General features: G+C 41.1%; 1 protein-coding gene across 10 annotated transcripts in view; it reads left to right on the top strand.

Annotated features, from left to right (window-relative positions):
• TSC1 (TSC complex subunit 1) overlaps positions 1-24,616 on the top strand; it is a 61,277-nt gene extending 36,661 nt beyond the window's left edge. For 6 of the 10 annotated variants that reach the window (XM_049895169.1, XM_049895167.1, XM_049895170.1 and 3 more), the window contains 15 exons: positions 2,475-2,650; positions 3,325-3,437; positions 3,759-3,870; positions 4,183-4,289; positions 6,089-6,158; positions 6,895-6,999; positions 7,289-7,847; positions 8,998-9,041; positions 9,667-9,833; positions 10,782-10,964; positions 11,915-12,025; positions 12,779-12,901; positions 18,037-18,224; positions 18,313-18,474; positions 18,904-24,616. In XM_049895169.1, coding sequence (XP_049751126.1) covers positions 2,475-2,650; positions 3,325-3,437; positions 3,759-3,870; positions 4,183-4,289; positions 6,089-6,158; positions 6,895-6,999; positions 7,289-7,847; positions 8,998-9,041; positions 9,667-9,833; positions 10,782-10,964; positions 11,915-12,025; positions 12,779-12,901; positions 18,037-18,224; positions 18,313-18,474; positions 18,904-19,426 — 2,743 coding nt within the window. In that variant the 3' untranslated portion in view covers positions 19,427-24,616. The remainder of the gene's footprint in view (positions 1-2,474; positions 2,651-3,324; positions 3,438-3,758; positions 3,871-4,182; positions 4,290-6,088; positions 6,159-6,894; positions 7,000-7,288; positions 7,848-8,997; positions 9,042-9,666; positions 9,834-10,781; positions 10,965-11,914; positions 12,026-12,778; positions 12,902-18,036; positions 18,225-18,312; positions 18,475-18,903) is intronic. The other 4 variants (XM_049895176.1, XM_049895175.1, XM_049895173.1 and 1 more) reach the window with 4 other exon arrangements.
• The last annotated feature ends 312 nt before the right edge of the window (positions 24,617-24,928 follow it).

Below are 24,928 nucleotides of genomic sequence, written 5' to 3'. Positions count from 1 at the left end.
GGCAAAACTGAAATTAAAAGGCCTTCCCCTTTTAATTTAATACCACATTTTTAGCATCTAAGAATTATGAGCATTCTAGAACAATTGTGTAAGATCAGCTTTTTTTTTTTTTACCGTAAACCCATGGAGTGCCCTTAGTGCTGCTGTGCTGTTCTCTGTAAACTTTGGGGCATGAAGATGAGACTCTCTGTAGCTACAAATTACTTAGAAATATGCATAGCAAAATTACAGTGTCGAAAAGAAAGAAAGGTTATACTTGAGCAAGCATTCATATTTTTTTTAAAATAATTTTTATTGAGCTTTAAGTGAAAGTTTACAAGTCAAGTCAATCTGTCACCTATCAGCTTGTATACACCTTACCCTATACTCCCACTTACTCTCCCCCTAATGAGTCAGCTTGCTCCCTCCTTCCAGTCTCTCCTTTCGTGATGGTTTTGCCAGTTTCTAACCCTCTCTACCCTCCCATCTCCCTTCCAGAGAGGGATGGTGCCCAGCTACAACCGATGACTGCCCTGACAGGGAGCACAACAGAGAACCCCTGAGGGAGCAGGAGATCAGTGGGATGCAGACCCCAAATTCTCATAAAAAGAAGTGTCCACCTGATACAAGTAGCTCACTCTTCATCAGCATCTCTCTCCAACCCATTGTCCAGTCCCTTCCATGTCTGATGAGTTGTCTTCGGCAATGGTTCCTGTCCTGGGCTAACAGAAGGTTTGGGGACCATGACCACCGGGATTCTTCTAGTTTCAGTCAGACCATTAAGTCTGGTCTTTTTATGAGAATTTGGGGTCTGCATCCCACTGTTCTCCTGCTCCCTCAGGGGTTCTCTGTTGTGCTCCCTGTCAGGGCAGTCATCGGTTGTAGCTGGGCACCATCTAGTTCTTCTGGTCTCAGGATGATGTAAGTCTCTGGTTCATGTGGCCCTTTCTGTCTTTTGGGCTCATAGTTATCGTGTGACCTTGGCGCTCTTCATTCTCCTTTGATCCAGGTGGGTTGAGACTGATTGATGCATCTTAGATGGCCGCTTGTTAGCATTTAAGACCCCAGACGCCACACTTCAAGGTGGGATGCAGAATGTTTTCATAATAGAATTATTTTGCCAATTGACTTAGAAGTCGCCTTAAGCCACAGTCCCCAAACCCCCGCCCTTGCTCCGCTGACCTTCGAAGCATTCTGTTTATCCCAGAAGCTTCTTTGCTTTTGGTCCAGTCCAGTTGAGCTGACCTTCCGTGTATTGAGTATTGTCCTTCCCTTCACCTAAAGTAGTTCTTATCTACTAACTAATCAGTAAATAACCCTCTCCCACCCTACCTCCCTCCCCCCCTCGTAACCACAAAAGTATGTGTTCTTCTCAGTTTATGCTATTTCTCAAGATCTTATAACAGTGGTCTTATACAATATTTGTCCTTTAAGCATTCATATTTTAAGTGTTCTACTAATTATTTGGGTCTTTTTAAAAACATTTGGAAAGTACTGAAGAGCTGAAAGAAGAAAATAAATATTACTCATAACTTCAGTTCTTTTAATTTGAATACTTAGTGTGGTCAGTCTACTTGCGGGCATATCTGAGTAGTTTGTATCCTTTTTCATTTAAGATAATAGCTTGAGCACTTTAATATTTTGAAGCATGATTTTAAAAATCAGCTTTAGTAATTAATGTATGGTTTACATACAATAATATTCATCAATACGATACGTTTTGACAGATGTCACAATCATCATAAGAACATTTTCGTCACTCCAAAAATTCCTTCATGTCCTTCGCAGTCCATCTCCTCCCTCACCTCCTGGCAACCATTGATCTGTTGAAAGCATGGGTTTTCATGGTATTGTAATAATATTTCTTCTATAGAATGTGTGTCTTTCGTTGGACTTGGGTTGTTTCCTTTCTTTTTTCTATTATAAGCTATGCTGTGATGAACACTTGTGTATCTTGAAATATGTCTTTCCATGGGATAAGTTCTTAGAAGTGGACTTGTGAATCACATAATAGGACTGTTTCGATAATTCTTTAATTATTCTTGTGGGCTTTCTCTAGATTTGAATATTTCTACACTATTTCTGGTCTAGGAGTGGATTAGAATCCTGAGACTTTGAATCAGCCTTTAGCTGCCTTGCAGATTCCAGGCCTCCCTATCTGATTACCACTGTTCCATTGGAGATTGTTTCTGTGGGGGCTGCTGTGCGTAGTTTATATACTGTTTTGAGGCTATGCCTAGTCTTTTGTTGAAGGAAGTTTTGTTACAGATTAGTTACTGATAATTCCATGTAACCCATTTCAAATAAGGAGGTTATAGCTTTGTAAAATGAATGGCTCGTTCTTTATACACTAGTGCTGTTTAATACTTGGACTGGCATGGGTCTGTCTTGTTCGTTGCAAAACTAGCTCAGGGGCTGGTACTGAGTTGGCCCTCTTAATTATTTGATTGAATGAGTTAAAACTTGCATTTCTTGATTTTCATTGCCTTCTACAGGTGGAAGAGATTAGAAACTCATGATGTTGTAATAGAGTGTGCCAAAATCTCTCTGGACCCTACAGAAGCCTCATATGAAGATGGCTATTCTGTGTCTCACCAAATCTCAGCACGCTTTCCTCATCGTTCAGCTGATGTCACCACCAGCCCTTATGTTGACACACAGAATAGCTATGGTAAAAAGTGACTTTGGTACTTACCTGCTTTACAACTTAGTCTCTGGAAAACATTGTTTATTTTGTTGATTTTATTTCTACAGTAAGACTTAGTTCAGGTCTTAGCAATTTTTTCCAAATATTTACAATTTGAATTTGCCTCCATTTTTTCCTAGTTAATTCCTCCTTCAAGTTTTAGAGGTAATTATAATTTTTAAAGCCCCATGTTCTTAATTTCCTACCTGATAGTATGCCAGCAGACTTGAGGATGTGACTTTAACACATTAAGAAAAATAAAATGGGCTCAGGTATTTGATTTCTAGGCCCCACCTCATAAAGGAATCTTTCTACTTTTCAGACAGAGTGAGATCCTCTTATCTATAGCATTGCCACAGTCTTAATGAATCTGGACAATTTAGAATTAGATTCATATAAAAATCTAGACTTTATCTGTAGGTAGCACTTACCGAAGCTGTCATTCAGATTGTACTTAACTAGACTTCAAACCTTACTGGACTTTATTTTAAAGAACCTTTTTAAATAGTTACTTTGTCCCTAAGGATATCAGGAAGGCACTTAGATTAGTTAAATATAGAGAATTCAGTATTATCAAATGGTCTAAAGAACCATAATTTATTTTCAGAATTATCTAAAACCACACATTAACTCCATGTGTTCTTTCCCTTTCATTTCAGGGAGTGCTACTTCTACCCCTTACTCCACTTCCCGGCTGACGTTAAATACGCCAGGGCAGCTACCTCAGACTCTGAGTTCCCTATCAACACGGCTGTTAACTGAGCCGCCACAAGTATGGTGTAAAATCGTGTGCCTACTCTCTTCTCTGCTGTGTGGTGAAGCTGACCATTGGGTCAGGATTTAGTGTGTGGTTGGAAAAATCTCACACTGCTTGTTTTAATGGTCAATTATATTAACAAAGGATCAGTTTTAAGGATCACTTTTATTTCCAATGGGTTCATTTTGGAGTTTACACTTACAAAATGTAACTTATCTGTGATAAGCTTTCATAAGATGCCTTTTTACAGATGAAAAGGCTAAGTTTGAGCTGAACATTAGTTCATAAACCTTGTGGATGACCTAGTACATTGTTAACATGTTATTAACTCTCTAGGCTACTTTTTGGAGCCCATCTATGGTTTGTGGTATGACCACTCCTCCAACTTCTCCTGGAAACGTCCCACCTGAGTTGTTACACCCTTACAGTAAAGTCTTTGGTACAACTGGTATGTATGTCTTAGCTTGGATTTGTTTGGTTGTTTTTGGCCTGACTTTTATGATAGAAGAAACTGTCTCTTAGATCTAATAGTTTGGGGGCCATTTGCAGTAATAAACTTTTTTTTGAGGGGAGGGGGCACTTAATGCAAACTTCTGGGGCTTTCAGAAAGTGTAAAATGAGCCTTTAAAAAACCAAAACAAAGCAGAAAGACTGGTCTGGGTACCCAGAAGTTAACTCTAGCAGCTTTATTTGTAGTAATGGCTGAAAAAAACAAGAAGTTTTTCTAACAGGTCATATATATTCTGCCCTTATCTCTTAGCAGGCGGAAAAGGAACCCCTCTGGGAACCCCAGCCACCTCTCCTCCTCCAGCCCCACTCTGCCATTCGGATGACTATGTGCAGGCCGCAGCCACACCCTCCAAAAGGGTATGTGTCAGCTTACCTGCTATTCCTCTACCCAAGAACAGTGACCTGCTTCACTTTGTAAAGCCTAGTAATTATGCCAAATATATATTTGAGCTAAAATGTGATGGGTTTGAATCAGAACAATTGAAAATAGGCTAACGAGTGGGTTTTCAATGTGTAGTCTGCAGAAACCTGGGGTTTCAAAAGTCTTCTAGGGAGTCCAGTAGATCACAACTCTTTTCATAGGAATACTAAGCTGTTTTGAGCCCTTTTTACTGTGCTGACATTTGCACTGATAGTACAGAAACAGTGGTGGGTGGGATGGCTGGCACTGTGGCATGAGTCAAGACAAGCAACAAACTGTCCTAGTAGATACTGCATTCTTTCCTGCCAGTTAAAAAAAAAAAAACCAAAAAACAATATTCTATGTAAAGCACTAGAAACTATTAATTTTATTAAATCTCAACCCTTGAGAACATATGTATTTAATATTTTGAGTGCGACAAAATAGGAAGTATGCGTAAAGCACTTTTACTGCATACCCCAGAGTATGACAGTAATCTCAAGCACTCGTATGACTATATGAGTTGACAGCTGAACTAGTGGCTTTTGTTTTTTTTTTTCATGGCACATCAGTTTTATTTGAAAGAACAACTAATAAACTATAGTTATTCAGACCTGGGTTTTTGGCAGGCAGTTTCTCAAACGATAAAGTGAGTTTCTCACTTAAAGATAAACGACTAACAGTATTTGTTGCCAATGATAAAATTCAACTTCTAGGCGAAAATTAGAGTATTAATGTGGGAAGCTTGCTAGCTTCCCAGAACTTTTCTGATGAGATTGAGAAATCTTGGGAAGCTTGGTTGATAGTATGTGTGTGATGTTATATAACAACATGTGTTAACATCTGGAACATCTGCACAACTTGGCGAAACAGGATTTTCCAAGTGACCAATGCGTGATGCTGCAGAATGATGCATGTGTAAAAAGGTGCACTCAAAGTGTGAGGTGGTTGCTGTTAGTTGCCCTTGAGTCGGCTTTGACTCATGTTGACCTTATGTGTAACAGAACAAAATGCAGCCCAGTCCTGTGCCATCACTGGTATGTTTGAGTTCATTTTTGCAGCTATTAAAGTATAAGTAGACTGATGAATTTTAACACAGTATGAAAATCGATATAGTTTTAGATTCTACATTGTAACTAACCTTTAAGAAACTACCACTTATTGTGTTTTGGTATGGCATCAAAAGAGATAATATGCACAATTACCTGAAAAGTCTGTTAACATACTCTTTTTGCAACTACATACCTTTGGGGCACCAGATTTTCTTTGTATCTTAAGCCAAAACAACATATTGCAACAGTTTGAATACAGAAGCAGGTAAGAGAGTTCAGCTTTCTTCTATTAAACCAGATATTATGAGATTTGCAAAATGGCAAACAGTTCTACTCTTCACTAGATTTATTTTTGTTCGGGAAAACAAAGTTATTTTTCATAAAATTTATGTTAACATGTAATAGGTTTGTTATTTTTAAGAGACTTTAACATAAATAAGTATTTTTTAAAAATTTCTCAGTTTTAACATCTAATATAGGAACTATCAATAAATACAACCTACAGAAACAAAAATGCTTGGCATTCTCATTAATTTTTGAGAATATAAAGGCAGTCTGAGACCAAACAGTTGGAGAACTGCTAGGCTAACCTTTAGACTCCTTTATAACATGTTAAAAATTAGGATATTTAGGATGTTTCTCTTACATCAGAGAACATTACAGCATATTTTGCCTTGTGATGTAAATGGTACTTATCTTTTTAGGAAGAGAGAACAGATTCTGCAAGACTGTGTCTACACAGAGAGAACCATCATCCTAATGACAGAGGATTAGGTAAAATCTCTGTGGGTAATGGTGGATCTTGTTTGTCTTTTTTCAATGGCTTATATGTGTATAGAAGCAAAGTTAAGTGCAAACAAGGAAATTCTGGAATCTGTAAAATTCAGAAGCCTAGAGACAATGAAACAACAAGTAATTAATTCTTAAAAGCCAACCTAACAGTAACATAAAAAAACAAAATAACAACAACAAAAAAACAACTTTTAAATTATTGCAATGAGATACCTGTAAGTATTTTGACTTGATCATACTCTGTGGTTTTATTTGTTGTCTGAGACATTAAAAGCCTGAGAATTTTATTTCCCATGTGATTATGTTTTATAGTACCTTTAATTGGATTGAGTACCTGGGTAGTGCAAATGGTTAAGCACTGAACTGCTAACCAAAAGATTGGGGGTTTGAATCCACCCAGAAGTACCTTGAAAGAAAGTTCTGGCAATCTGCTTCTTAAAGGTCACAGCCTGGAAAGTCCTGTCAAGCACAGGTCTGCTCTGCACATGGGGTCACCGTGAGTCAGAATTGACTCGACTGCTGTGGGTTTTTTGGCTTTATTTAACTAGATTACGTATAATACGTTAGCCTCCTGTAATAACAACCCCTGGAAAGAGTCATTTCCAGCCTTACTGTGTTCGGTGGGAAGAATCACACTCTATGACATTGTAAGCAGTTTCACAGTTACAGGGATTACAAGTATGTTTATTTAACTGGCGTTGTCTCTGTTCCTCTTTAGAAGAGACACCTGGCAGCAAAGGTTCTGTCACTCTCAGTGATCTTCCAGGGTTTTTAGGTGATCTGGCCTCTGAAGAAGATAGTATTGAAAAAGATAAAGAAGAAGGTAATGTATGTGGATTCTGTGCTTGTATAAGATTGCTGTAAGATGATAAAACTTAATTCTCATTCTGCTGTAAAACTGTGATTTAGTGTCAGTGCACACGGGCTTGCTTGGTTTTTCTTCCCTTGGAGGGAGAAATGAGTGTGTTATTCTAGGTCCTATGCCAGGTAAAGGGATATTTATCTACCCTTCTGGGTGACAGGGGTACTTAGCAGCACGCAAACCCAAACTACCTGGTTTTTCGCAGATTGAATGTTTACCGTGAATTCTCTTGTTGCCTTTCCTCCTGCAGCTGCAATATCTAAAGAACTTTCTGAGATCACTACAACGGATGCTGAGCCTGTGGTTCCCCGAGGCGGGTTTGACTCTCCTTTCTACCAAGACAGTCTCCCAGGTTCTCAGCGGAAGATCCATTCAGCAGCCTCTGGTGCGCCAAGCGTTAATGTGAACCCTGAGCCTTTAAACTCCTCCCTGGACAAGCTTGGGCCTGACACACCAAAGCAAACCTTTACTCCCATAGACCTGCCCTGTGGAGGTGCCGATGAAAGTCCTGTTGGGACCAGGGAACGCCAGACTTCTTTGGAGACGAGTATCCTCACTCCCAGCCCTTGTAAAATTCCACCTCAGAGGGGAGTGGGGTTTGGAAGTGGGCAGCCTCCCCCATATGATCATCTTTTTGAGGTGGCATTGCCAAAGACTGCCTATCATTTTGTCAGCAAGAAGACCGAGGAACTATTAAAAAAGGCAAAAGGAAACACAGAGGAAGATTATGTGCCCTCTACCTCCCCAATGGAAGTACTGGATAGACTGATACAGCAGGGAGCAGATGCACACACCAAGGAGCTTAACAAGTAAGGGACTTGAGGCTGTTTCCTTTTTATTTAAACATTGAATTTTATTATAAAATACAGAAAGTGTAAGGATAGGAATAAGAATCATTCTTCATGCTGTCACCCAAAGGCAACCATTTGTCTTCCTAGCTTGTCCTATGTCCTTCTAGCTTGTTGCCTTTTCTTGAATTTGTTCTCTATATATGCTCATTAAATTGGAATAATTCCTTGGATACCATTCCATTTAAAAATGAGGCTTTCATATATAGGCCATTTTTGTGCCACAGCATTTTGAGGAACTCAGATGCTTTCGTATTTGCCCTCTGAAAATTTGAGGATGAGGTTCTGATATTTCAGATAATATAGGACTATTTGTCACAGTGTCTTCTCTAGCTACAGTTGTTGCCTGAGCTTATCTTTCCATTTTCGGCAACACAGCTCATTAGGTGGAAAATTCAATCATCAGCATTCCCATGCAGGTTCAGGATAGCCTTACTGCCTACCTCTCCACAATGGCACACAAGGTTTCCCCAAAAGAAAGCTACCCATGGTGCTGTTTTCAACCCTTCTTCTGTTACCTTTTCCATAGGATATCCAGGGAAGGGATATGGGAATAACTGGCCTAGAATTTGAATCCTCTGCCATTTCTAAACAGGTTTTTGAGGATGTTAGTTTTTATTTTTCTTCAATATAACCTAAGATGGAATTTGATGGACTGTAATATTTAAGCTTCTTCTTTTTAAATGGGATTTGGTATAATAGGCTCAGGTAAATTATCTACTGTTTTCCTTAAACTTGGATGAGAGTAGTTTCCCAACTGAGAACATACATTTCAACCGAGAAGGCTGAAAACAAATCTGTTCCATCACGCGTTGCTTTGGGGAGCCGACCAGAAAACATCTGCCACAGTGCCGGAGCAGCGGGAGGTCATTGATAGGGCTTCTCCACTCTCCTTAGTGATCACAAATAACAGGGCGCTCCGCACATGGGCAGAGCGCCCTCTGCTTCCAGCCACTGCAAGGCTTTTTCTTCAACTCTAAGTGGACTTTGAAACTTTCTTATGCCATTGCGAATTTTGACAAGGAAAGATTTAAACTTGCTGCAATTAAAGTCCAGATAAGTTTTTCTAGGTAAGATTGGTAACTTTGTTACTCAAAAACTTTCTTCCTAGGTTGTCTTTACCCAGCAAGTCTGTCGACTGGACCCACTTTGGAGGTAAAGTTGTTACTTTAGCTCCAAATCCAGCCCATACGGTTCCTGCTTGCTTGTTGCCTTTTCCTTCCTTGAAGGAGGTGCCTCATAGGAAACAGACCTCGCTTCTGTACTGCACCAAGGGTTATCTGTGTGGCTAAAAGTATCTCAAGTGTTGCAGAGTCAGCATTTCCTATTTTTAAAAAGTGTCAAGTACCATGAATATCAGAGCAGGCAAAAAGTTCAGATGTTTGTGCCAGGTGTCCCTAGAAAGGACCTAAGTGAAGTAAATGGCACTGAGAAAGTTCTTGGGAGATTACCTACTGCCGAAGGAAAGGCCTTACAAAATAGAAAGGGAGTCTTAACTTTTATATATAAGGGATCCATGTTTGTGGGGAAAAATACATAAAGCTCTAAAAGGTACCCCACATTATACCACTGTACACTTCTTTAACGGGAAAAAGCAAATACTTTTTTTCCCCTCTCCTAATCAGTGACTGTTGCTGTGATCCAAGTGGTCAGTTGCAAAGTGAGTGGTGATTTGTTTTTTGAGGAATTTTGTTTCTTAAGCTAACAAAAATGGAAGGGGGGCTCTGATTGAACTACATGTAAAAAGCATCTCTGCCACCTCCCTCTGCTTTAAAATCAGGCTCTCCTCCCTCAGATGAGATCCACACCCTCCGTAACCAGCTGCTTTTACTGCACAACCAGTTACTCTACGAGCGTTTTAAGAGGCAGCAGCATGCTCTCCGGAACAGGCGGCTCCTCCGTAAGGTGATCCGTGCGGCAGCTCTGGAGGAACACAACGCTGCTATGGTGAGGATTTTTTCCTAGGGAGTGGGAGGGAGGTGGGTTTTGCTTTTTGTTTTATTTTGGGTCAGTCCAATGGCTTGTAAAGAGTAGTGGCTGAGTCAGGATCCAGGTTCTCATCCCAGCTCTAGCTCTGTCTGTTACCACTTGTATGTCTCGGGGCAGGTCCCTTAATCTCTTAGGTTCAGGTGTGAGTGGCTAGATCTCTGGATTCCCTTGCAGGAAACTGGTGACAAATGATTGTTTGTAATTGGCTATGATGATAAAAGGGTCAGAAGATAATTTTGTTTCTCCAAATAGGGAGCCAGCTCTCCTGAAGCTATTTCATGGCATAAAACAAGTGCAGCACATACACTATGGTAGTTGTCAAGCCAGGCGGACCTGGTAATTGAATCTTGGTTCTACCACTTGTTTCCTTAGAAAAGTAATTTAGCCTCTTGAAGACTCTGTTACCCATTCTATAAAATGGGAATAATAACAGTAGCACCTACTCTGTAAGTTGTGAAGGTTAAAAGAAATAATGTTAGTCAAGCACTGGCTCCGTGCCTGGCACATTGTAAGTGTTCAGTAAATGTTAGCTGTTAGCATAAGCTTCTTGGGGGAAGAGAAGCTCATGGTTAACGTAACCTACTTACTCATTTTAATGAACTTCATCAATACTAGGTCCTAGAGGTCTCATTCCAGTTCTGGTCTTTAGGACTTTGGAAAATATTAGGAACAAATTGATCGCTGAGAAAAGTTCTTTAAGTAACTTGAGACCCATTTGCTAATGTGAAATTTGGAAAACCTTAACCTTTAGCCAAGGAAAACAGTAGTGAACTGTCAGATTCTGGGTCTGTAGTCACAAGTTTCAGGTTAGCATATGACACATAAAATGTTTGCAACGCGTATTAAACTTGAGCATCATTGCCCATGTTGGAAGGCAGCTAAAATGACATCTTTGGTCTCTGCTAGAAAGATCAGTTGAAGTTACAAGAGAAGGACATCCAGATATGGAAGGTTAGTCTGCAAAAAGAACAAGCCAGATACAGTCAGCTTCAGGAGCAGCGTGACACTGTGGTAGCCCAGCTCCATAGCCAGATCAGACAACTGCAACATGACCGAGAAGAATTCTACAACCAGAGCCAGGAATTACAGGTATAAACCGAACACAGGCAAAATTAACCAAAAGAGAGGATGAAAGCAAATGAGAAGAGAACGAAACCATTTCCTTAAGTGTTGTCACCATGTCATCTTAACTAAAATGAAATACTTTTTTTCTAAAATCATGGCAAATATACCTACCTATGTCAGATATGTTTTATTTAGGTTAGCAGTTCTTAGACTTCCTCAGTTCACAGGTAACTGAGTGGCTCAGTAATATTTCCTGGTGCTCCTTAGCTAGAAGAAATTCCTAGTAGTTCCTTTTATTAAGTAGATCCAAATAAGTTAATGAGTATTTATGCCCTAACAACTTAGTAGCTATTTGAAAATACAACTTTTTTTTTTTAAACTTTAAAAATTGAGTTAAAAACATTTTAAATTTCATTTTTTAAATAACCGTAAATGCTTAATAAAGCTATGCAAGTACCTGTTGGGCACTACACAGCTGCTCAGGCCTTGGAATCAAAATGGACACTGACACCCTTATTTCTTGTTTCACATTGATTTTCACATGGTACTTGCTTCTTATTACAACCACCGTCAAAAGCTCACTTTGTGAAGATAGGACGTCATCTACACAATTATAGCACAATCTAAAACTGCAACCTCCAGCTAGTTAGTAGTTCACATGATGTCCGACAGATGTCGCTGTGTTTCTCTCAAAAGTTTAACATTTCTTATAGCATATCTGTGAGTTTGCTATGTAGCCCCAGGCTCTTTGGTGCACAGTGTGGAAACTGTGGACCTAAAGTCTTTTTTTTTTCCTTTTGTTAAACAATAAGGAACTCATAAATCAACCGTAACTTACTTTCAAAACTAAGAAGTCAAATAATGCCCCCAAAATAGTAAAGCAGTTGAGAAACTAGGCATTACCAATTCTGAATGGGCTGAAGGCCAGGTAGGCTTATGACCTGGCCTGACAATGCCCTTGTCTCTTTGGGTAGACAAAGCTGGAAGACTGCAGGAACATTATTGTGGAGCTGCGGACAGAATTAAAGAAAGCCAACAACAAGGTGTGTCACACCGAGCTGCTGCTCAGTCAGGTTTCTCAAAAGGTAAGAGATGAGGCAGACCTTTCTCTGTTCTCACACCGCTTGCTGACATTCTTCCTTCAGACAGGATGGATATGTGACTTGTGTGTCTCTGTCAGGGTTTCTCAGCTGAGGGCAATTCTGATCCCCAGAGGACATTGGCAGTGTCTAGAAACTTTTGGTTTTTACAACAAGCGACGGAAGAGCAGGGTGGTTACTGGCATCTAGTGGGTGGCGGCAAGGGATGCTGCTGAACATCCTACAATGCCCAGGGCAGCCTGCACAACAAAGAATTATTTGGCCTAAATTAAATCTTGATTTATGTATATCCTGTGGAACTCTTAATACCTTGTTAACATAAATGTAAAAAGTTCGTTCAGGTGTTTGAGCTGTGATTACTAACTCTTTGGGGTTCACTGCACTCTATAAAAGTCATTTACTCAAGAATGAGTGAGTTTTCCCTGGAGCTTTATCCCACTGGATCTAAAGTCTGCTGTTGTGGTTGTAGCCATGCCCATCTTCTCCAAGCTTCCTCTTGGTGGCCAGGGTAGTTCGTTTGTACTTCTTCCCCTTTCCATAACACAATTTTGAAGTGCTTTTCTGTTCATTTTTTTTGCTCTTGAGTGCCTTCCTCCCCCCAGCCATTATGTCTAGGAATTTGAAACCATGGGGATAGTTTTTTCTACCCTAGTACTAAAATAGCGGGTTCCTTATTTAATGTCCTTTTGCTAGTTTTGTGTTGTCAGAATTTTCACTTTGCTTTTATGTTTTGGTTAGCTCTCAAATAGTGAGTCGGTCCAACAACAGATGGAGTTCTTGAACAGGCAGCTGTTAGTTCTTGGGGAGGTCAACGAGCTGTACTTGGAACAGCTGCAGAACAAGCATGCAGACACCACAAAGGTATGCTGGGGGTTGGGGGAAGCTAAACCTGTATAATCCAGGGAGAAAGGATTCCAAGAAGTATGTATAAGGCATGTCATACAGAATGGCTGTATGAATCTCATGTTCCCTAAAAGATGGGGGAATGGTCATAGGGTCCATTCCCACCCCTCCCTGGTCTAGGATACAAGCATCATCATCACCCATCATGTAAACTTGTTTCCCCTTGTTGGGTTGCTTTGAAAATTAAGTGAAAGCATACTCCAATGAAAACATATAAGTGAAAATATCTAATAATAATTCATACAGGGTAGATGTTCTTTGCTTCCTCATGCCCCCTTTAAAAAAGAAAGAGAGCACCCCCCCACCAAAAAAAGAAAAAGGATGGGGAATCAGTTCTGTTTAACTTAACTCTCAGAACTATGGATGTATGCTGGTTTACACGTCATTTTCTTTCTTTCTTTTAATGTTGAATTTAATTTCAGCAGATGGTGGTTCAGTCCTGGTAACAAGGCCAGCATCAGGATGATCTTATATTAATTAGTGCCTCACCAATGGGGTCGAAGCAGAAGTTTTATGTCACTGTATGAATAGCCTTGGGTGATGTTACTGATTGAGTTGGGAGTAGAATTTTAATAGTAAATGCTCAGATGCTTCCTGTCACTAACTTCTCCATCACACATGGGCCTTCTTTTCAGGATTTCTTGGGCTTGTGCTTTGTAAAGCAACTTTTTTGGCCAAATGTACAGAGTAGTCTTAGAACTGAAGAAATGTAATTTTCATAATAGAGTTACTTCTTACTTTTCAGCTGCTTGCTCTCAGATTCAGACTCCTTTTAGAAGGATGTTAAATGTGGAATGTTCTCCAGAAACCAGCTATGACCTAATTTGGAGTTATAATAACAACTTTGGAAAAACAAAGGGAGGAAAACAAACTTAAGGAACAAGAGAACTTCTAAAAAAGCTTAATTACATACATTTTTACATTTTCTGAGAGAAGTGTGTATGGGTTGGATTCTGCTGTACTGTCTCATTGTTTGGAATGCTTATACTCTCTGTGACCTTGAGCAAATCACCTACATTTTTGGATCCTGTTTCACAGTCTATAAACAGGGGTGCTTACACTGACGTTTAACAGCTAGGATGCTTTCAGTAGTAAGCAACAAAACTAAACTGGCTTAACAATAAGGAAGTTTCGTTATCTTGCTTGAGAAGAAGTCCTCGGGCAGGTGAGTTCCAGGTCGGCCAAGTCAGCAATTTAGGGCCATCATCAAAGACCCAGTCTCATTCCACTTTTTTGCACTGCCTTACTTACCCTGTTGGTTTTGTCCTCAAACTAGCTTTATTCATGTGCCCATTTGTGCCCCTTCCAAAGAAAGGCTATTCAGCAGAATGTTGAAATTATCAGACATTATCATTAATATCACATGCAAGTAAAATTTTGCTGAAGATAATTTAAAAACGGTTGCAGCAGTATATCAACAGGGAACTGCCAGAAATTCAAGCTGGATTCAGAAGAGGACAAGGAACCAGGGATATCATTGCTGATGTCAAATAGATCTTGGCTGAAAGCATAGAATACCAGAAAGATGTTTAACTGTGTTTTATCAGCTTTGCAAAGGCATTTGACTGTGTGGACATTAACAAATTATGGATAACATTGCAAAGAATGGGAATTCCAGAACACTTAGTTGTGCTCGTGCAGAACCTGTATATAGAACAAGAGGCAGTTGTTCAGATAGAACAAGGGGGTACTCCATGGTTCAAAATCAGGAAAGGTGTGTGTCAGGATTGTATTTGTATCCTTTCACCATACTTATTCAACTTGTATGCTGAGCAAGTAATCTGAGAAACTGGACTATAATGAAGAAGAACATGGCATCAGTATTGGAGGCAGACTCATTAACAACCTGCAATACGTGGATGATAACAACCTTGCTTGCTGAAAGCAAAGAAAACTTGAAGCACTTACTGATGAAAATCAAAGACCACAGCCTTCAGTACAGATTACACTTCAACGTAAACAAAAATCCTCACAACTGAACCAATAGGCAGCATCATGATAAATGGAGAAAATATTGAAGTTGTCAAGGATTTCATTTAACTCAGATCCACAATCAATGCCCATGGAAACAGCAGCCAGGAAATCACATGACATATTGTATTAGGCAGATCTGCTGCAAAAGATCTCTTTAAAGTGTTAGAAAGCAAAAATGTCACTTTGAGGACTAAGGTGTGCCAGACCCAAGCTATTTTTTTTTTTTTTAATTGTACTTTAGATGAAGGTTTACAGAACAAACTAGCTTCTCATTAAACAGATAGTACACATATTGTTTTATGATGTTGGTTAACAACCCCATAACATGTCAACACTTCCCTCTCTCGACCTTGGGTTCCCTATTACCAGCTTTCCTGCCCCCTCCTGCCTTCTAATCCTTGACTCTGGGATGGTGTGCCCCTTTAATCTCGTTTTGTTCAATGGGCCTGTCTAATCTTTGGGTGAGGGGTGAACCTCAGGAGTTAGAGCTAAAACGGTGTCTGGGGCCATACTCTTGGGGTTTCTCTAGTCTCTGTCAGGCCAGTAATTCTGTTTTTTTTTTTTTTGTGAGTGAGAGTTTTGTTCTACATTTTTCTCCATCCCTGTCCAGGACCTTCTATTGTGATCCCTGTCAGAGCAGTCAGTGGTAGTAGCCGGGCACCATCTAGTTGTACTGGATTCAGTCTGGTGGAGGCCATGGTGGTTGTGATTATTTAGTCCTTTGGACTAATCTTTCCATCGTGTCTTTAGTTTTTTTCATTCTCACTTGCTCCCGAAGGGGCAAGACCAGTGGAGTATCTTAGATGGCTGCTCACAGGCTTTTAAGACTACAGATGCTACACACCAAATGTGGAGCATTTTCTTTGTAAACTGTGTTATGCCAATTGAGCTATATGTTCCCTGAGACCATATGCCATGGTATTTTCTATCATCTTATATGTATACAAAAGCTGGACAATAAAGAAGTCCAAAGAAGAACAGATGCCTTTGAATTATGGTGTTGGCAAAGAATATTGAATATACCATGGACAGCCAGAAGAAAGACAAATCTGTCTTGGAAGAAGTTTCAGCCAGGGTGCTCCTTAGAAGTAAGGATGGTAAGACTTTGTCTCATGTACTTTGGACATGTTATCAGGAGGTGTCAGTCCCTGGAGAAGGTCATTATGCTTGGTAAAGTAGAGGGTCAGCTAAAAAGAGGAAGACCCTCAACGAGATGGATTGACTTAGTGGCTACAACAGTGGGCTCAAACGTAGCAGTGACTATGAAGATGGTGCAGGACCGGGCAGTGTTCCCTTCCATTGTACATAAGGTGGCTATGAGTTGAAACTGACTTGACAGCATCTAACAATAACATTATTTTGCTTGCTAAGTCCTCAGGTGTTTGAGTTCCAGGATGGCCAAGTCAGCAATTTAAGGCCATCATCAAGGACTTAGGCTCATTCCACTTTTCTGCACTGCCTTTCTTACCCTATTGGTTTTGTCCTCAAGCTAGCACCGCTCATGGTTGCAAGGTGTCTGCCACAGTTATAGGCATCACAAGTAGATACAACAATGCCCTCCAGAAGAAGAGAGTGTCTTTCCTCTGACTCCCCATCAGCAAGGATACCTTTCCCAGAAATCCTCTCACTGGCCAGAATTGAGTCTTGTGTCTACGCCTAACCCAGTCATTGTCTTGGGATAGTCAGGATTTGCCCCTGGAACTAGGGCTAAGGTTACCCTTGTTTAGTTACGTGTGGAGGAATAGATACCTGAGTGTCAGATAGGAACAGCTAGTAAGGATTGTTTGAACCACCTCATAAGATGGTTGGGAGAATTAGTGAAAGTGCATGAACTTTCCTAGTTCAGCACCTCACTTGATTATCCAGAAATAACTGCCACTATTTACAACAAAGGTCAGATTTGGTCATCTAACCTTTGTTTAAGTCTAGAGCTGTTTGGCACAGCTGGGATGGCCACAATATCTGATCCCCAGTTCTGAGCTTAAGTCTACTGCATTCTGCCCCTAGGAAGCATTGAGTTTATTAGTCATCTTCAAGGCAGGAGGTGCCTTTGTGTAAGTTCATCTCCTTGTCCTTATGGTTTATTATCTTTATTGGTATTGCCATTATTATTTATGTATCTTTTTTACCTAAGATTTAAAAAAATTTTTTTTTAATTGTGGTTGTCTTTTAAAAAATAAAATAAAACAAAAACAAATGTAACACGTGCTTGTTAGGAAAGTATCCTTTCTGCCTTTTTCCTGTGCATTTGTGTATACTGGGTCTATGTTTTAGGTTGTTCCGGTCTGTCAGCAGCCAGGCCACTTGCATGGCATAGTTGACACACCTCGTCAGGGTACCTCTCTCCAAATACTGCTTTGCTTGAGCAAATCTGCTTCATGTTGCGTTTTCTAGCTTTACCTTAGCTAATGTTAGGAGGGAAACCCTGGTGGCACAGTGGTTTTAAGAGTTGGGCTGCTAACTAAAGGTCAGCAGTTTGAATCCACCAGGTGCTGCTTGGAAACCCTGTGGAGCAGCTCTACTGTGTCCTTTCAGGTTGCTTTGTGTCAATCGACTCGACAGCAGTGGGTTTGGGTTTTTTTTTTTTAAATGTTAAGAGAGGGAGGGAAAAAACTACAACAACAAATCACTCACAATTCTACTACATTGAAATGATAGCTGTGAATATTGGCATCTTCTCATTTGGTGTTTTGTGAATGTGTTCGCGTCATGGATCATACGGTTCACATAATTTTGTAGTTTGCTTTTTTATCTTTTTACTGATACACTATTTTTTTTAAATACTTACAAATATAAGATGTGATTTATTTACTTAACTATTTCTCTGACATTAGACCTAATGGTGTTTCCAGTTTTTTTGCTCTTTAAATATGCTGTGATAATTATTTTTGTGCCAAAATGTCTATTCATGTTTCAGATTATTTCCTTAGGGCTAGATATCAAGAAAGGGATACAAGGTTAATACTTACTGCCAGCTTATTTTCCAGAAAACTGCACTAGTTTATATAACCACTAGCAGTATAACAAAGTGCCCTCTCAATGCTTATTACATTGACTTTTCAAAATGATTATGGTGTTGTTCATCTTCTAGAAGCACTAACTCCAAGCCCCTTTTTTAGGAAGTAGAAATGCTGAAAGCTGCTTATCGGAAAGAACTAGAAAAAAACAGAAGTCACCTTCTCCAGCAGACTCAGAGGCTTGATACTTCTCAGAAACGGATTTTGGAACTGGAATCTCATCTGGCCAAGAAAGACCACCTTCTTTTGGAACAGAAGAAATACTTAGAGGATGTCAAACTCCAGGCAAGGTAACTTTCATCGGGACAGGTTTGGGCAGTGAGGTGTGTTCTTCATTAAGTGAACTTCCCAAATTTTGGGGTGGTCTTTATCTTGCAGAGAACAGCTGAAGGCTGCAGAGAGTAGGTATGAGGCTCAGAAAAGGATTACCCAAGCATTTGAATTGGAGATCTTAGATTTATATGGCAGGTTGGAGAAAGATGGCCTCCTCAAAAAACTTGAAGAAGAAAAAACAGAAGCAGCTGAAGCAGCAGAAGAAAGGTAGGAACAAAGAGCTGGTGTTTATGACCTTGTGATTAAGCTACCACTAACAGCACAAGGACTGCATTATGTGAGTGTAAGAAGCAATCATGACTTGATAAGACAGGGCTGTAGCACTGAGCACACTCCATTTCGGAGAGCCATACCTAACCTTTTCTCAAAATGCCCAGTGAGCTTTCCTTGTTCTTTTTCCTTGGCTCTGAATCACTTGATATGGTCCCAAGAAACATTGATATTTAAGATTGCCATTCACTTTCCCTAGTTGTGACTTATGTTTCTCTGGATGAGATCTCATGCTTGATTTCTCTAAAATATGGAGTGGGCTAGCAGAGTTCAGTGACAGGTGAGCAAGTGTCAGGAAACTGCACGCCCTTCAGACATGGATGCTGTAATCTCCAATGCATTTTTTCCCCTCTGGATTTCTTGCAGGCTTGACTGTTGTAATGATGGCTGTTCAGATTCAGTAGTAGGGCACAATGAAGAGACATATGGCCACAACGGTGAGACCAAGCTCCCCAGACCTGGCAGCACCCGGGGCAGTAATGGAAGTAGAGGAGGTGGAGGAAGCAGCAGCAGCAGCAGTGAGATTTCTACTCCAGAGAAACCCCCAAACCAGAGGGCAGGCCCATTCAGCATTCGGTGGGAAACTGCCATGGGAGAGCCCTCTACCAGCATCCCTATGACTGTTGGCTCACTTCCCAGTTCAAAAAGCTTCCTGGGCATGAAGGCTCGAGAGTTATTTCGTAATAAGAGTGAGAGCCAGTGTGATGAGGACGGCATGACCATCAGTAGCCTTTCTGAGTCTCTAAAGACAGAACTGGGCAAAGACTCAGGCGTGGAATCCAAGACTCCTCTGAACCTAGATGGCCCGCACCCATCTCCCCCAAACCTGGACAGTGTTGGACAGCTTCACATCATGGACTATAATGAGACTCATCATGAAGACAGCTAAGGATGATGGTCGATCAGTGTTAACTTTCATATGTTGGCATAGAACAGGAGGTGTGAATGCACGTTTCAAAGCTTTCCTATTTCCAGGGTCTGAGTGGCTAGCTCATGCGGTGGAAATGGAATGGGGGTCCTTTTGACAGTTGACTGAACGCAGAATGTTTTTTGGATCTGGTGTTGAAATGCCTCCTAACCTTTCCCTTGTCCCACTCCCAGACCTCTCTTTTATACCTAGCAGTGTACTAATCCAAGGGCCAGTTTGTGTTCTCAGTAGCTTTTATTTCTTCCTTTTCCCCCAAATGGATGTGTCCTTTGAACCCGTGCAATACGAGGGCAAATTTAGTCTTTGAGCCTAACACACCACGCTCTGCTTTCCTGAGGCTCAGATAACTTGGCTGGCTCTTGGTTAGACCAGGTAGTTGGTGGCGTTGCAGGTAAGTCTGGTTTTGTTCCTTTCCTGGAGGTAGTTTGCAAAGCTGATGGTCTTCCCCTGAAAGCTTTAACATGAGACCTTTCCACTGCTTTTTGGTTTTGAAGTTCAGCGTCTAAAGCAGCAGATGTAGAAAAACAATGATTTACCCTTACGTTCTTTTGGCAGTTTGATAAGCTTTCTAGAAAGCTCTGTGTGAACAGACGTCTCCTGTTTCACAAATCTAGAGCTGGCACTGTGGAGACCATATTTCTTACCCTTTGAGAAAGCTCTGTTCTCCTTGTCCCCACTACCTCTTTATTTATTTGGTGTTTGCTTGAAAGCTGGTACTATTCTGACCACAGGCTGGCAGTGTAAGTGGGTGAAACCTGTTCTCTGCAGGAGGGAAGGAGTGGTAACTGAAAAGTTAACCCTGGAAGCGCTTGTGTAAGAGTAACTGCATCTCCAAGAAGGTCTTATACTAGCTGAGCCTTCTGGCTAAACTCCTCTGTTTCCTTCCCTTCTGTTCATACTCGCCTCTTGTTTACGTCCGCTTCTTTGCTAACACTGCAGCAGAAAGGCTTGGAAGTTCCAAAGAGTTTCCTCAACGTTTTACATGACCATTGTTTCTCAGGCTGTTAAGTTGCCTCACTATAGTAGGTTCTCAGCCACCAAAGGAAACCCCGGTGGCATAATGGTTAAGAGCTATGGCTGCTAACCAAAAGGTCAGCAGTTCGATTCCACCAGGCACTTCTTGGAAACCCTAAGGGGCAGTTTTACTCTGTGCTATAGGGTTGCTATGAGTCAGAATCTACTCGACGGCAATGGGTTTAAGCCACCAAAAAGATAACAGCTTTTACACACCAATTCAAACTTTCAGGGGCCTACTATCCAGGGAGTTTATTGCTGTTAAACTCCCATATGTTAGTAATGGCAGAGCATTTTAAAGGGAGGTCTGGGAGAATGCTGACAAAGCCTGACTGCTGCATGCCCACACACGCTCAGGAGAGGGGACACCAGTCAGAACACTGATGGCAGAGAACCCAAATCCAACAAATGCTCCTGAAATAAATGCTAGAAGCCTAAGAATTGTTGCCTGGTATTCCAGCTGAGGCAAGGAGAGACTTGGTAGAAAAGAAACAGTGAACTGCGTTTTCCTTTTTCTATTTTTTCAGTAAAAAGAATAGAAGGGGTCAGCCATGAAGAGGTCAAAGACAAATTGTAATGGTACGAAATCTTACTGCATACAGATGCTTCCAGCATGTGAGGGTAAAAGTCTTTTTTTTTTTAATGTGGCAATAAATATTCTAGGGTCCCTAACCAAAGGGAGCTGGACAACTAGGGACTCCATATCACCATGGCTATACTGGCAGACCTTCTTGGGACCTTTTTGGGTATGACTGAGTGATTCCCACCCTAAGGGAGGGAGTGCACCTGGCTTCTCTTAGCTTAGCACAGGGCCAGGAACTGCCACTAGATGGCCCAACGTGAAGTAGTAATGATGCCACACATTTAATTCAACTTTTTCCAAAGGAAAGCTTAAAATCCAATATGTGTAGCGTTCTAATTCAGTTTTAGAAAAGAACACAAACAAATTCAGAAAGAAAAAATGTTACAGGATAACTCTTGGAGCTGGCTTTAAATGCTTTCTCCCTCCCCAAGCCCGGGAGACATGTGCCACAGAACAAAGATACTAGGCACTAAGTCAAACCTTTCCACTGACTAACTGGCAAAGGAAAGGAGACCAATGTAAGAAAGAAAAAAAAATGTTTTTGAAGTGGGCAGACTGTAAAGATGTAGGGAAGAAAGGAGGCAGCACAGTAAGGTGGAATAGAGGCTCGGCTAGAAGCCTGTCAGCAGGGCTCTGTGCTTGGAGACCTCGGCATGTCTCTCCCACCTAGGTTTCTGTCTGCTCAGCTTTAAGACCTAGGTTATCTCCACCTCAAGTTCCTTTGAGTTCTAGGAGTACATGGGTTTTATTCAACTGAGGTTGGGGGATTTAGACCTGGAGTCATATTGAAGCTAATCAACCTAAAAATTAGGGCTTTATATGGTGAAGGACTCCAGAGTCAATAGTAAGGTTTTGTTTTGATTTGTCTTGAACGTGATAAACCTGCCAAGAATCAGTGGATCACTTGATCATGCTACAGCAAGTATTTTTAAGGATGGAAAGGTGAGGTTAGAGGAACTTGTGAGAGACGGTGCAGGCCTGGGAAGAGGCAGGGCAGAGGTATTAGAACAATTTGTGCGGGTCCTGTCTTGAATCTGATTAAGCAGTGTGGTATTCATACATGTTGGGATTGGATAGCCTGCACCCCAAATTCACCATGAACAGGCTTAACCATCTTAGAGCTGTTTGGCCAATGTACATAACCTACTCTGATTCCCACCTAACACTAACCAGGGTCAGCACAGACCCTGAGAAGATTGGAGTCTGCTGCTTGTCCGGCATGAGATTTATTGAAAAAGGAGCACTACAATATTATTTTGGGATTGGGGGTGGGAGTGGGAAGCGAGGGGGGAATAGGAACATGATCGCATAGTCTTCATGGAGAAAATGAGTTCTGATTCAGTGACCAGTAGATGAGCACATGAATCTCTATCAGATGTAACTTTTGTAGACTATAAAAAAAGCTTCTGACAATGTTCTGCCATAAAGACTAAAAAAAATGTTATAATGGGATTAGAGAGAGAATCTGGTCATGGATAAGAAAACTGACTTAAAACCAAAGGTAGGAGATAGGTATTTTTGGATCAAGAGGTTTTAAAAGATAAATGCTAGAAACTAGCCTCACTAAAGCAGGTGGGTATACTGTGACCTCTATAGGTGTGTTGACAACAGTTTTTTAGGAGAGAAAACTACCTAACCTTTGGGAATAAGCTGCAGAAGATTCTTATGCGGTTCTATGAGTGGGAAAAGAAATAATAAGCTTCTTTGTGAGCCAGAGTATATGTGATATGTTAGGGGAAAATAGTCCAAACTATTCTTAAAATGTTAGCTGTGTTACAATCCAAGAAAAGGTCCTAGAAACCACTGACAATTAGAAAAAATTAGCCCACCATGCCACTGTGGCCAGAGAGGCCACAAAACCCCTGACTCTGGGTCACCCCCATTTGCAACACCACATGCAGTTTTTGTTGAGAAAGACAAAACTCTAGCAATTGTTCATAGAAGGAGGAGTAGAACGATGATGGAGATGAGAGGGATCTCTGTGAGGTATGCCACAGAGGTTCAGACTACTAGTTAAAATTGGGTGTGTGTTTCTGTGTAGAGGATATAACTGAAATGTGCTACAACTAGCCAATGTGAATTTTCACCAAATACTAGAACATACCACTTGAAGCCAGAAAGAAATAACCGAAGAACAAATGAAAGTACTACGTGAAGGTATAAACATTTTCTAACTGAAAGCACTAAGAGGTTGTGCGGGCTGACAGTGAATAGGTTTAAGAACGGTTAGAGTGAAGGCTCAGTCCAGGAACTGCAGTAGAGGTGCGGTGCCTCCCACCTTCTGAAGATACTCCCAGAGAGGCCAGCCCTCTCCTGGGGAGTGGTCCTGGGGAGCACGGGCCTGCCCAGGAGAGAGTGTTTACTTGGGGAAGAAAGCTGCCCTTTGTGGAATGATCCAAGTCAGCACACCTTACTCGGCTGCATTTTTCCACTCTTTGAGGTACATGCTTTAAAACTGACCTGCAGCAAGTATTGAGAAATGTCTGCAGTCTGAAGATGTTTGTGTATCTGTTTACATCCAGAATTCTGTGACACGTACTGCCCCGCCCCCCCCGCCCCCCCGCCACTGTAAAGTAATTGATTGCACTAGATTAAGCTTATCTCTATGGGTGAAAGAGCAGGGTTAGGTGGGGACTGGCCCCTAGGCTGCTGCTGTGACCTGTGACCCAATGTGGCTCATTTCCCTGTCCACCGACTCACTATGTGCCCAAGGGGAGCGGAGTTTCCATCTCTTCCACACTGACCTGCAGTCTGTACATGCTAACCTGGAAAAAGAGTGGCTGTAGCTACAAGGGAAACCTGACTGGGATAGTCGAGCGCCTATGCCCATGACTGCTTTTGGCCTTGAAACGAGTTAATGAAGGCAGAGGAGCTTTCTTCCCCACATCCCAGTGGATCATAGCTGAATGCACTATGCCATAAACTCATCCATTCTCTGGGATAAATAGGTTGGTTTAACCATTGGAACAGATTGTTTAGAGGAGACCCCTGAGAGTTTTGACAACCCACAGACCAACCCCTCCCTCCCTTTCCCCATCTTATACAGTGTTTGGATAGGAGGGTACGGTGCTGCTCTATGTAGCAAATACTTGGGCTTATCAAAGAGGCAGCCAGGCATTTTGCACTAGGAAGAATCAGTGATCACTTTTCAGAAGACTTTTATGGACCACAAATATATTACGGAGGAACAGATTTTGCTAAGACATAATCTAGTTTTATAGCTCAATCATGGATCAACCATATGTAGCTAACTTGCAGTTTAAAGGGATCCCATCAATGAAAATAAAACATTTTTAAAAAGTGACTGCTTTTAGTTAAATTGAAGAAAGTCATCTCTTGTCAAAAGGTTTAAACTTTCCCACCTTGATCTTAAAAGCATGTCAAACAATCCACATCAGATGCCATAAATATGAACTGCAAGGGAAAATGGTACAATCTTAGTGAATGGGAATTGGAATCAAAAGGGTTTGCTGTCCTTCTTAGAATGTTCTAAAATGTCAAGGCAGTTGCTTGTGTTTAACTGTGAACAAATAAAAATTTATTGTTTTGCACTACTCTGCTGTGTTGGCATGAAATGACCTAGGCCTCTGGGGGCTTACAGGCAAAAGTAGGGAGACTAGTCCAAAGGAGTAAAACTCCAAGAATTTGAATTGGTGAACTTGGGTGGTAGATTCTGGCTTTAGTCTCTCCAAGACCTTTTTTGTTCTGGCAAATCATCTGGTGAACGGCCACATTTCCTACCTTTATCTGCCTCAAATTCATGCCCTTTTGCACATAGTGTAATGGTGGTGTGGGAGGAAGTGACTTGAGTCATCTCTACCACAGAAACCCTCAAAACCAGGCCTGCCTGGGTCTGCATTGCCACC

This window comes from Elephas maximus, chromosome 9 (genome assembly GCF_024166365.1).
Source record: "Elephas maximus indicus isolate mEleMax1 chromosome 9, mEleMax1 primary haplotype, whole genome shotgun sequence".
Taxonomy (NCBI): domain Eukaryota; kingdom Metazoa; phylum Chordata; class Mammalia; order Proboscidea; family Elephantidae; genus Elephas; species Elephas maximus.
This window is presented reverse-complemented; position numbering and strand designations above follow the sequence as displayed.